This window comes from Drosophila willistoni, chromosome 3R, assembly GCF_018902025.1.
Source record: "Drosophila willistoni isolate 14030-0811.24 chromosome 3R, UCI_dwil_1.1, whole genome shotgun sequence".
In the NCBI taxonomy this organism is placed as follows: Eukaryota; Metazoa; Arthropoda; class Insecta; order Diptera; family Drosophilidae; genus Drosophila; species Drosophila willistoni.
The window spans coordinates 2,732,479-2,745,772 of NC_061086.1; the positions used below are offsets into that span (position 1 = coordinate 2,732,479).

The 13,294-nt window shown below is 38.1% G+C and overlaps 1 protein-coding gene across 2 annotated transcripts in view; it reads left to right on the plus strand.

Moving 5' to 3' along the window:
* The window catches only part of LOC6650131 (cation-independent mannose-6-phosphate receptor), a 30,836-nt gene extending 22,485 nt beyond the window's left edge, over positions 1-8,351 (plus strand). The window contains exons 13-16 of one of the 2 annotated variants that reach the window (XM_023180098.2): positions 1,726-1,793; positions 7,045-7,183; positions 7,389-7,519; positions 7,579-8,351. In XM_023180098.2, the coding sequence (XP_023035866.1) occupies positions 1,726-1,793; positions 7,045-7,183; positions 7,389-7,519; positions 7,579-7,659 (419 nt within the window). In that variant the 3' untranslated portion in view covers positions 7,660-8,351. Of the gene's footprint in view, positions 1-1,725; positions 1,794-7,044; positions 7,307-7,388; positions 7,520-7,578 lie in introns of both variants that reach the window. The other variant, XM_002072667.4, reaches the window with a different exon arrangement.
* The last annotated feature ends 4,943 nt before the right edge of the window (positions 8,352-13,294 follow it).

Genomic DNA, 13,294 nt, shown 5'->3' on the forward strand with positions numbered 1-13,294 from the left:
AGTTGTGTTGTTGTTGGTATTGGTGTTGGTAATGTCACGCAATCTGCAAGCGATCGGACAATTTGAATATGACCAGTGACAGGATGGTGCTGCCAGCTACCAAAACTGTCAAAGAGAACGAAAGTGAGAGTGAGAGAGTGTTGGCGAGTGACTAAGAGAGAGAGAAAGAGAGAGAGATAAAGACAGGAGCAGGAGGCATCCTAATGTTGTTGTACTCGTCGGTGGTGTGCAGATTTTATAGGCTTTGCGACTTGGGCCACAAGGGCGTAGGTGCCAGTATATCATTTAGAGCAGGGACAATGTATTGTGTTTGGGAACGTGAGTGACTGCTGCTTTACCCTGCAAAAAGTTTAATGTAATTGAAAACTGTGACAATTGAGAGAGTGAGCGCAGACGACCACAGAAGATTGAGAACCTAGAGTTAGAATAAATTTTAAGACCATGCGAAATATTATGAAAAATACCATAGCCAAATGGGTAAAATAATTTATTAGGTCCGCCACGTAATATTTAAACTATTGTAAATAATTAGATAATGTATATATTTGAACAGATCGTTTTCAAATGGGTCAGGACTGTATCGTAGACTCTCGTGGATCGATTTAGGCGATTTTAAAAATGATATTCTCAAAAAACGTGAAAAAAGCTTTCTTTGGCTAGGCCGAAGTTCATATACGCTTATATTAATTTTTCTATATTATGAAAAATTTCTCAACAAAGTAAGATTGTCGATCTCTGGATTCTCTGGCAGATATATGTATGTATTTTATAGTGGTCCAATACGACGAATTGTCCAACTTGATATCAATAAAAAGTTTGAAAACCAAGTTGTATTTCAGTAGATTTCTAACTAAGGGCAGGTATCTACACATGGTTGCATTTTCACGAAATTCGGTATTTTTGTTTTCCCGACGTGGATGAATCTGAAAAAAATATAAAAATGAATCTAAATTTACCATTAAGAACCAAAATAACGGAAATATTGACTTCGGTTTTTTAAAAGTAGGCGACACTATTAATGGGGGAATTAACGTTTCAGCTTCATACAAAACTATAAAAAAGCATTCCCTGCAATATGTTTTGCATATATTCCTTTTGCCCCTTACTACACCCATGCTTGAATCTTCTATGTAAAGAGACACACACACACAACATTTTACGCTGCGCATTTGAATGAGAATGACAGCAGAGCAGAAGCTTACGCAGCAGCGGCAGTAAGGGAGGGGTCAGCAGCCACAGAAGCAGCCCCTCTGACCGCGCATTTATAGTCCTTTTCCGGATTCGGCCATGGCTGGGCTTTTGTTGTCGTCTCTGGTGATAATTATTTTTGGCTTTTATGTGATAACTTTGCGGTGCGGTAACGCAATCCTATTTCCTCCCTCCCATTCTCTGTTTATCCCTCTCTCTAGCTCTCTGTCCCCCTGTCGTTGCTGCTTTCTTTCAATGGCAGGCATTTGAAATTTGATAAGGATTCAGTGCTCTGTTGTTGTAGTATGTGATTCTTATTGTTGGTGTTACAGGGCAATTAAAATAAAATGTTTTGGCTCTAGCCTGTACTCCTCCTTCGCCCCCTTCCGAATCTCTCCTATTCTGTCTGGTGTTTTTTTATTAGGGTTAAGTTTGTTTTAAGTGTGCGGGGTTTCCATTTTAGCTAATTAAACTGCTTGGTTTAAACATTGTTTTGTATTTTGATAGACTCTCATTCGGTATTCGGTTTAATTGCAGGTATGCTCAATGTCCAAATGCGATTGATATGCAGCAACAAAACGGAAAGCTCCAGCACCATTTCATCGGTAAGTAGTAGATAATACTAAGTAAATTAGTCAATCTAAAACCAGATATGAGTACGTACTTATGACAAAAGAAAGTGGAAGGCTTACACTAATTTTGGTTCTGTTCTGATCTATCTATGAAATATAAATATTAGATTCAAATTATAAACCTATTATATCAAAAGCTAAAACGATGATATTTACGACGTTTTATAAGAAAATTTTGAGAAAAAAACTGCGCTAGGGCGTGAATTTGAGATCTACAATGAGTTACTGATTTTTCCAAAATTATCAATAAATTATATTTTAATTAAAGTCTTGCGGTTTAAATAAGTCACTTAGTTCTTGAGCTTTTTAGGTGATTTAACAGATAGGTGGTCTTAACAGATTTGCCTAAATCGGTGCGATTAGTTTACAAAGACGGAAATTTCATCTTCAAGTTTCTTAGTTAACGAGGACTGAAATGAGCATTTATTTCGAAAACCTTAACGTAAAAACAAGAATTTGGAGTAATTCTTTGGACTTATTCGTATAACCTTAGAGAGTTTACTCTAATTTCAATCCGATAAGTGAGCTGTTCTCAAACTTTCTCACCATCTCCCTCGATTGTAAATTTGCAAATTTGTTTAAAAATTTTGGAAGTGAGAACCCACTGAGGTTTCCGATTTTGTGGATAATTCTTGAATTACTCTTTCTATGAATTAGAAAGATGATGTGAAATGATGTGAGGTTTCCGATTTTGTGGATAATTCTTGAATTACTCTTTCTAAGAATTAGAAAGATGATGTGAAATTTTATATTTTTAATCCTAAATGCACATCAAACCAAAGACAAATGAGAAAAAGAGGGTTGATTTCAGGTTGTGGGGAATACAAAAAGGAAATATACAAAAGATTTTGCATAACTCTTGCCATTGAGAAGGAGCTCAAGGAGGAGGGAGGTGAATCTTTGTTGGCCTTGCCAAGATTTCAACTGTGGCATCGAGTTTTCTTTTACAAAGTCTTGCCACAAGCAACTGGCAACTCGGCATCAAAGTGAAAATGTAAGAAGTATGTTTTTCGCAAAAAGGCCACCCAGCGGACTATGAACTGACGCAGTGCCTCCAGCGGGCAGGCGGGCAGCTAGGCAGGTAGAGGTGGGTTGGCGGGTGTCCTTTGTTATGCTTACCACTTGGCAATCGGCTTTGCTTTGCCCCACATCCACATTCTTCAATCCACTTGTTCTACTTTCCACCCTCGTGGTGCTATTTGGGTTTACATTTTCTTTCATTTTTTCTTGCGGTTCACTTTTTACATGTCTTTCTCTTTGTCTCGCCCTTTGTCATTCTACATCTTTTTTGCCCTATGCCCAGGCTCCTCCTCTGCCTATTATGGCTTTCACATAGTTCGGGCTTTTGCTTTTTAGACGACGCGAGGCTTTTGTTTAGTTGCTGTTTGCTGCTGCTTACGCCTTTTGTTGTCTTCAACAATTGCAGCCCGAAATGCAGGTGCCACCAGCAACAACATGTTGTTGTTGTTCCACTTCATCTTGGTTTTCTTTGGTTGCTCCTGTCTGGTTGCATGTATAAGAGAATGCATGGATGTGCAAACACCTTTTGACACTACTTTCAAGTAGAATGTGTAGCGGCATGTGGGAAATTTAATTACCAATCATCCCACTCGGTGAGATCCATATCCTGTGGTCTTCCATCTACATGTTCTTATGTGTGTGTGTGCTATAATTTAATTAAAATGCATTCGCCTGCGGACCTGAAGCTAATGACCATATCTGCATGTAAACCTGAGATCATGCACACATTTTATGTGGAAGAAAGCATCGTAATTAGTGGTCGCAGCCAATTAGTGTCAGACTATTGTAGTTGCTTCTCCATTACGCACAGCAATTGTCTCAGCCTTTGCTGCTGATTGAAAATATTTGCCATTGCTTCGGCTCCTGCTCCCGCTTCTACTGCTGACTAACACTTTTTCAGTTTTTACCTGTTTAGATAACATAATGAGAGCAACCCATAATAGGTAGAGGACCCATAACCCCGCCTCCGCTTGGATTCGCATTTTGCATGCGGCTCCAAACCGATTGGCCCCAATTTAAACCAGTTGACAAATAGCTGCTAGCTGTTTACCACCAGCAACAACAAACATTGCAAAGTGGCATCGTCCCCTACTAACACTCCCAACCCACATTGCCACCGCTTGGATGCGTATGTGGGTGGCGGCTTCATTTGTAGGTGGTTAGCTGAATGGTTCTGTGGCATGACTTTAGGTTCGTGGGTTCGTGTGTGTTGCACTGCCTGAAACAGAGAACAGATATTTGTTTAATCTATCGTTAATTGGATGTTACACTTGATGGCGTGTTAATAATTTTGTACTTTGTCGAACAAAAAGGATTGATATGCTTCAATTAGGCAATTGTCGAGCCACAAATCAAAAGCGTCAAAAATAAAAAGTGAAACTAAGTCAAAATTGAAGTCATGTGGTTAATCAGGAGAAAAGTGGATAGGGGAGAAAAGAAAGGTCTTTCAATCTTTTGCCTCTTTTCCTATTTTCTTCCAAGTAAATGCACTTCCAAGCGATTTAGATAAAAGCTGATTTTGATATTTAGCTTAAACATTTATTTGCAATTGGAATGAGCATTAGAGTTATGAAAAACGACTTCACTCACTCAGTTTTAAATGAGTGAACAAGCTTATTTGCAATCAGTCATTCAGTTGTTCACTCACTGACTCCCTTGTTAAGTTGACTCACTGACTCTTTTGCTCAGTATGTGATAACTTTACTGTTTTCTGAGGTCCCTGATCAGTTTTTGTGATAAGAACGTCCTAACAGTAATGGGACTTGTAAGTCGCAGTTTTTTTTTTGATCTGAGGGAACAAAAGGAAGACATTGGGCCTGACCCTATATAGTAGTACGGATGAGTCATTAATTGAATGTGAGAGCTTTTCGTAATGGAGAATGAATTGCTCCAAAGACCTTTCGCAAACAAATGGTCGTTTACCACTCAGAATAAAGTGCCCTACATTGCCTTATCGGCCTTAGAACAGTCGGCCGATAGAACTCACAAAAATATATCGATGATTTATTCCTTAATACCATCTATTGAAGACTTTTTTCGAGAAATTTATACCTGATGGGAAATAGAACTAATACTAATACTAAACTAACTAACTAATACCGTAATATAAATAGATGCCATCGTAATTAGTTAAGTTTATTTGGTGGCCTCTCGTTGTTTTTAAAATTGCTACTTATGGAGATAATCAAAGTTTAGTTTCGTTATAATACAAGTGGATGGAAATTTCCTTCTGATATGTACTCAGCGGCTTCTTTCTAATCCCTAAGTATGTTTTATTGATACCTTTTAACGAGATGTTTCCGAATTATACCCTTGCAGAGGGTATTATAAAATTGGTCAGATGTTTGTAACGCACAGAAGGAGACGTTTCCGACCCCATAAAGTATATATATTCTTGATCAGCACGAGAAGCTGAGTTGATATAGCCATGTCCGTCTGTCCGTCCGTCCGTCTGTGCGTATGCGTTTTACTCAGACGTCTTAAGAGCTATCGGGCTGAAATTTTTTTCGGGGTTTTTTATTACCCGGGAAAAATAATGTATGAAAACCATCAGGATCGGACCACTTTATCATATAGTTCTAGAAGAACTAGAAGAAACATTAAAAATTGGAGTATGCTATGAAATTTACATAATATTGGATATAAAACCCCAGATCCCAAAATTTGAATGTGATCGGATAAATATAACACAAGTTACAGTCAATATAATAATCGGCTCTGCTCCCAGCTCTGCCGGCAGCGCTGCTTGCTGTCTACTACGTCTTTCGTCATCAACAGAGTACATGCATACACACACAGACGCAACGTTCTATAAACTGTATGTGTATGCGTGCGTTGCTTTGCTTTGTGAATGAGGGAAGAAGAAGAACAAATTGTAAAATAGAGAGTAAAATTGTTTTGTATACTTGTATATTGATGAATTGAGTTGCAGAAAACAAATTTTGAACATGTAAAATTATTACCAAGGACTGCAAGGGTATATAAACTTCGGCATAGCCGATGTTAGCTTCTGTGATATTTTTTTTTTTAAATCTCTTGATCTTATGTCAATTTTCTATCCGTCTTCTAATATATGTACATACATACTTGTTATGAAAATATTGAGATGAGCTATCGAATTGGAGGCATAACCAATCGTAGAATTAGATTTTTCTACGAGAGCTTTTTGACATTATTAAGTGTAAAAAAGTGCTCGACTCTGTCTTCACAGCTTACCTGTTGCAACGGCAAATGATGTAATTAATTGATAAAACTATTTTAGTAAATAAAAGTTGTTGTGGTTGTTGTTGTTGCTAGACTAGATTACCAACTGAATTTGGTGGCAACATTCCACCTGTTGCATACCTTTTCGAGTTAATGGTTGCCGATGAATTATGAAAAGTTGCAAGGAGGGAGTTGAAGGAGTTTCTTAGCGTTGTAGTTTTCCACTTCTTCAGTTTGGCACGTTTTAACCCTTGAACTGTGAAGAAGCGGAAAACTCCCTTCGCACATGGCAACAACTTTTTCGTTTTTCTATTTATTTATTTTATTTTTTTTTTGGCTAACAACAACATTTAGGGCAGACGCTGTCGGAAAATTAGCGATTCAATGAAATGGGATTTTAAATGGCTGCAAACTTTTTAATGCGTCGCCATCGTAGTTGGGGACGGCGAATGGCGGACAAAGTGACTCTGTCTTTCCATGCAGAGTCCCTCTCTCCATGGCCAAGGATGGCTGAGAGTGTGTGTGTGTGTGTGTGTGGAGGACATGTTTGGCGTTTGGTGTGACTAGGATGGGCGGAAAATGGCGGCAAAGTTTGCTCCGTTTGCTTCTAGGTCGGTCGCGTTTTTTGCCACTTGCAGTTGCCTTGCCTTGCCAGTTGCAGTTGTGCCACAAAACTTTTTAAATTATGCGCACATTTGCTGTTTCATTTTGTTGTCGCTGCTTCTGTTCTGGCGCGCCGGAAATGGTCTTTGGGTGAAAGTGTTGCCAACGAGTGAACGCGGTCTCAGGCAAAAGGATGTTAGCTGTTGCGCCACAACTCGGCGGGCGAAGTGTGCCCGTGTGTGTGTTTGAGGAAGAAGCTATTTCATTCAGTCGTATTTTATTTCGAATTTATGCATTCTGCCATATCAATTTATTTATTTATTTTGCCTTGCACTTAATGAAGAAAGTTTCTAATTGCGGGAATGTCCCCCTGCTCTTTCTCTCTTTTGTTTTGCAGGGAGATGAATGCAATTTGCTTTATGTGCAACGTACTCCAAGCATCTGCCAGTTTTTGGGTCTGAATCTGCCCAATTCCGGAAGTGATAGTTCCAGCTCCAGCACCAGCACAACGACCACTACACAGACAACGCCAACGGGTAAGCCAACAGCTGCAATGGTCGTAACTTCGACTCCGGCAACGACAACAACTGCTGGTCCGGGAACGGGTCCGGTTGTAGATCCGGCGGCAACTCCAATAGGTCCAACAGCCTCCGTGGGCAGTAAGTGCCGCGTGCCCACATCATTAACTGGCGTCCTTGTTTACTCACTCCCTCCCTCATTTACTCCCTCTTCATTTCGCAGGCATACTGGCTGGCATTTTGTCTGTGACCTTCTTTGTGACGTGCCTGGGTCTATTTGCTTTCTCGCCGGCGCGTAGGCAGCGAGTGCGACGATTCTTCAGACGCAGCAGCTCAGCCGTGCGATATTCAAGGGTAACCAACTTTCAAATTTCTCATCGGGCCAAATGAACAATAATTATCCTATTATCTAGGTTCAGTCCAATGAGGAGGCCAACTTATTGCTCGAGCCAAACGGTGAATTTACCGAGAGTGATGACGACATGTTGCTTTAGGTGATGCCATCCTGGCCTTGGGACTGCATTACCATCACCACCACCACAACCACCTCCACCAATTGCAACTCCAACGACAACAGCACTCAAACAATGCACAAGGCCATCAATGCGTAAAAGACGCAGAGGAAACTAACTAGAAAAGACAAAAAATCCCAAAGACAAAGACAAAAATTGAAACTGATTGTGAGTAGTAGGCAGAGTTAAAGTTAAGTAATTGAGAACACTGTACAATACGCGTAGGCTACAACGATGACCCAATAAATGGACCTTCATACATGCATATAAGTATATATATAAATATATTATATATTTTATATACAGATCCCTATACCCCAAAAACTATTACCAATATAAATATATATACATATAATACTTATATCTAGCTTTAGAAATTTAACAAACGAATTGCACTAGACAATTGCTTCAAAGATTTTCTAAGTATTTTTGCGCCAGTGAATATTTGATATGTCGAGAGTTAATAATCGCTTTCTCTTTACAACAATTGCATGCAAATGTAACAATTTATAACAATGTGATTTTTTGTTTCTTACTTATCCCCCTACCAAAGTTATTTTCCAGTGATTTGTTGTTGACTTTTTCTGTCCTTATTTATTTGTGATTTTGTTTTTTAAATTAACTTTTTATGTATACCAAATAAATATATATTTATGTATAATGCTACTGAGAAATAAACAAAATTATTCCTTACACTTAAATTTGTGTAGATTTTCTTTTTGGAAACATATACATTTTTCTTTCGTTAAATTTTTGGATTTATAAGATGCCTGGTTAGGTTAATATTTAGTAAATTATAATCCAGAGCACCTAAACTTACACAACGTTCAATGAGGACGTGAATGTGCATAAATTCACTTATTGACAGAAAGACAAAACGGAAAAACTCCTTTCAAGCATATTATTAAATTAGTTACTAATTACGGTCAAACAAATAAATCTGGTAATTATTACATACTTTACGATGGTATTACGAATCTTTATGTATTAGTTTTCTGACCGTAGAACTTGCTATATAATTTGTATGTGGACATATTTAAAATCCTCAGGGTCACACCTATAAATCTGGGTTTGAGTGTACGGATATTCTACATTCTAGTTCTGAGTAATTGTATTCACGATGAAGAATTTTATGTTTATCAGAAGAGAGTGATATTGATTTCCCCAATTTATTGTGATTGACTGTGTGCGTTCTTCAAGTTTTTCGTCTTTATATCTAGCATCAGTAGTTAAATAGAAATGGACTTTTTCAGTAAAGGAATAGAAGACTGTTAAACAGCAATCAAAGGGATTAACAGGTAGCTATCTTCTGTTCATTGCCAAAGAAAAATATTGTCTGAATATAATTATATTGTGGGCCGTTCGTTCTTACAGGAGATATGTATATATTTTTATATATGTATGTGTAAAAATCTCACAAGTGAGCCACCTAAAAAAACTTTTGCGTATTTTTTACTCAAAAGTACCTATTTCGATTCATATGAATAAAGGAAATATTCATTTTGAACAGTTTTCAAAGATTCGAACTTGTACCAAAGTTACTAGCAGCAATACTTCGTTGCATGCTACTTTGAATAATTTTTTTCTTCTTACTCGCTGCTTTTATCAAGAATTTTTTTAGCTTGACCTTATATTAGGCAAATATCTTAAAATAGTTTTTTTTCTTTTGTCTAAGCCGCGTAATTACAAAAGATATTAAGAAAAATCAAAATATTTCTGAGTTTTGGATGGGATTATAAGAAGTCTTATATGTACCTTATACAAATCTTTGATTCATGACGCATCGAATACGAAAATAAAATATCAAAGAAGCTAACATCGGCTATGCCGAAGTTTATATACCCTTGCAGTCCTTGGTAATAATAATTTCACATTTTCAAAATTTGTTTTCTGCAACTCAATTCATCAATATACAAACACAACAATTTTACTCTCTATTTTACAATTTGTTCTTCTTCTTCCCTCATTCACAAAGCAAAGCAACGCACGCATACACATACAGTTTATAGAACGTTGCGTCTGTGTGTGTATGCATGTACTCTGTTGATGACGAAAGACGTAGTAGACAGCAAGCAGCGCTGCCGGCAGAGCTGGGAGCACAGCCGATTTTTATATTGACTGTAACTTGTGTTATCTTCTATATGTATAAAATTCTCGAGTGTGTTTGTGTTTGTTACAAAACTACTCCGAAACAGCTCGACCGATTCTCACGAAATTTTTTATGCAGATCGTGTAGGACTGAGAATAGGCCAACATCTATTTTTTATACCCAAATAATAACGAGCTCACGATTAAAACTGACTAACTGTGCTGGATATCTGAACTACCCTGTGTTTTATACGAGTGAAATTAGACACACGGCCTACTTGATAAGAGATGAAATTCAACAAAAATAATTTAAATCTTCCAATCGAAACAGGCCGTGAAAAACCATATACAACGTTGAGACTTTCTAGATTTCAGTAAGGTGATGTACACTGTTGAGTTCACACGGCTTCGCTTGGGGATTTCCGTATACAAAAATTTAATTTTCCAGTTTTTTTTTCGGAACAAACAGTTGAAATTTTCTTTTAATTTCAGGACAAGCGTTCTGTCGCTGTCGCCGAGTGTGGTTCGGTGGAAGGCGCGCACAAGAATTGTGCGTCTCGAGTTCAGTCGTTGTTACAAATCAGTTTTCCAACTTGATTTATTACAACAATGCCACGAACACGCAGGGGGGCTAATTTGAGTCGTCAAACAAACAGATCTAGAGGCATGCAAGATAGAAGAGCAATAAGATCAGATGCAGAAAGGCAACAAAGTAATGCAGATGTCCGTGTAAGAATGGCGCAGTTACGAGATGAGCGAAACCAACAAAGACAATTGGAACGAAGAGAAGCGCGCAGATTCGTAGCCAACAGACGTAGAGGGATTGACCAACATCAACAAGTACTTCGAGCATTTACATCACATTCATTTCTTCGACTAGCATTTCAGTATGAGCCTGATGTTGAATATTACGCTCATTCCAAAGTGGTAATTGGTACATTGGACAAGGAATGCCCGCACTGTCAAGCCCTTAAATTTAAAAATGAGCCAATTGGGATGTGTTGCTCATCAGAAAAAGTGAAACTTCCAGAAATTGAAACACCGCCGGAACCATTGCACGGCCTCTTTATTGGTACTGATCCAAATTCTTCGCTATTCTTGCGTTCAATTCGGCAATTCAATTCATGTTTTCAAATGACATCGTTCGGAGCAACGGAAATAGTTAAAAATACTGCTGCAAATGGTCAACAATTTAATTCCACATTCAAAATCAAAGGCCAAAATTTACCACAAAGTCGGCTCATTACTACCAATGCCAAACGAACCTTATAAATTTTTACAAATTTGCTTTATGGGTGGCGAGGACTCCGAACGGGCACTCGCCAATCGCGTGAATACACGTTGCAACTATAATCACCTCAATTCACCATTTGCAACGCGCATTGTCAGCGAGCTGGACGCTCTGTTAAATGAGCACAACGAATTGTTGAAATTATTCAAATCACATATGCATAAGCTACAAAGTGACAATCACGCTATTTTCATCAATCCTGATAGAACACCAGCTGGAGGGCATATACGTCGATTCAACGCACCTGTTGTTGACGACGTGTCTGGAATCATGGTTGGCGACCATACAATCGAAGAAGAAATAATTCTCTTCAGTCCATTCCTGATACCCATCGTTTATATGATGCTCTCCAATATCCACTCATTTTTTGGAAGGGACAAGACGGATATTGCATAAACCTTAAGCAACGAGATCCGGTAACAGGTAATTCATTCATTAAGAATATGAAAACTCTTCAATTAATACATGGATATACTATTATAGGAACCGAAACAAACAAGAATATTAGCTCAAAGGATTTCTATTCGTTTCGGTTGATGATTAGACGTGATCAGGATAATATCATTCTACGATGTCGTGAGCTTTGCCAACAATTTATGGTCGATATGTACGTCAAGATAGAGAGTGAACGACTACGATATTTGCGATTTAACCAACAGAAGCTGCGTGCGGAAGAATACATTCACTTGCGAGATGCTATTGTCAGCAACGCTGATACTGCCGAAATCGGTAACTCTGTCATCCTACCATCATCGTACATAGGTAGTCCACGTCACATGCAAGAATACATACAGGATGCTATGGATATAATATGGATAATATGGACGACCTTGCTTTTTTATTACTTTATTACCAAAATGGCAGGAAATTACATCGTTATTACCTGGACAAAGTGCAATACATCGTCATGACAGGGCATGTGAACATGCGCTTTCAAACGCTTCAGGATCCATCCGCCGAAACTTTTTCGAAACAGCTATTAGATATTGGCAATGGGAAAGTTGCCGTACATGAAAATACTGGATCAATAAAATTACCAACCGGTTTTTGCACGATCGTCCACTCGCAAGATGTTCTCATCGACTGTATATTTCCCGATGTACACACACAATATATAAATCTTGAGTGGCTGGCAGAAAGAGTCATTTTAGCAGCGAAAAATGTGGACGTTCATGGATTAAATTTCAAGATACAACAATTGTTGCCAACAAACTCTGTGTCATACAAATCTGTTGATACAGTTTGCAATACTATCGAAGCTGTAAATTACCAAGTAGAATTTTTGAATTCCTTGGATTTGCCAGGCATGCCACCGCACCACTTACAATTGAAAGTAGGATCTCCGGTGATTTTGCTCCGTAACTTGAACCCACCACGGCTGTGCAATGGCACACGATTGGTTATTAAAAAATTAATGAAGAACGTGATTGAGGCCACCATTTTAAATGGCAAGTTTCAAGCTAAAAGGTAACACGAAATTCTTTGACTGTTAGGCGTTACGAAGTTCGCCGGGTTTGCTAGTATTGTTATAATTATCCGATCACATTCAAATTTTGGGATCCAATATTATCACATATGTAAATTTCATAGCATACTCCAATTTTTATGAAAATGTTTCTTCTACTTCTTCTAGAGCTATATGATATAGTGGTCCGATCCTGATGGTTTTCATACTTTATTTTTCCCGGGTAATAAAAAACCCCGAATAGCTCTTAAGACGGCTGAGTAAAACGCATACACACAGACTGACGGACGGAGACGTTTGAGTGTGATTGTAAGAGTGAGCGAGAGTTTTACTTGGTGCATGGTATATTAAAGTCGGCGAAACGACTTACTTACTTCATTGATCTCTCGAGTTGGTTCTATTTTACAACACTGGAGTTAAATTGGTTATTGGTAAAATTCCTCAGTTGTACTTGCCAAAATTTGTCAGATTTTTATACCCTAGCAAAGGGTAACTTCGTTATTTTTTGAGTTATTGTTGTTGAAATTTAATATTAGTGAGTTTATTTCACCTATAAACGACTGTGCCAAATTTGATCCAGATTGGCTGAATATATCATATTGCTCCCATAGGAACGATCGGTGGAAAACAGCGACTTTGACCAATAAGTTAAGTCAAAGATAGCCTCAGCCCTCTGGTCTATATTTAAGAATATTATCCTGGTCAATCCGGATGGTAAACTTGTGACAGATTTTCATCAGTATCAGTGATAAAATTAAGGCATTTGTTTCGAC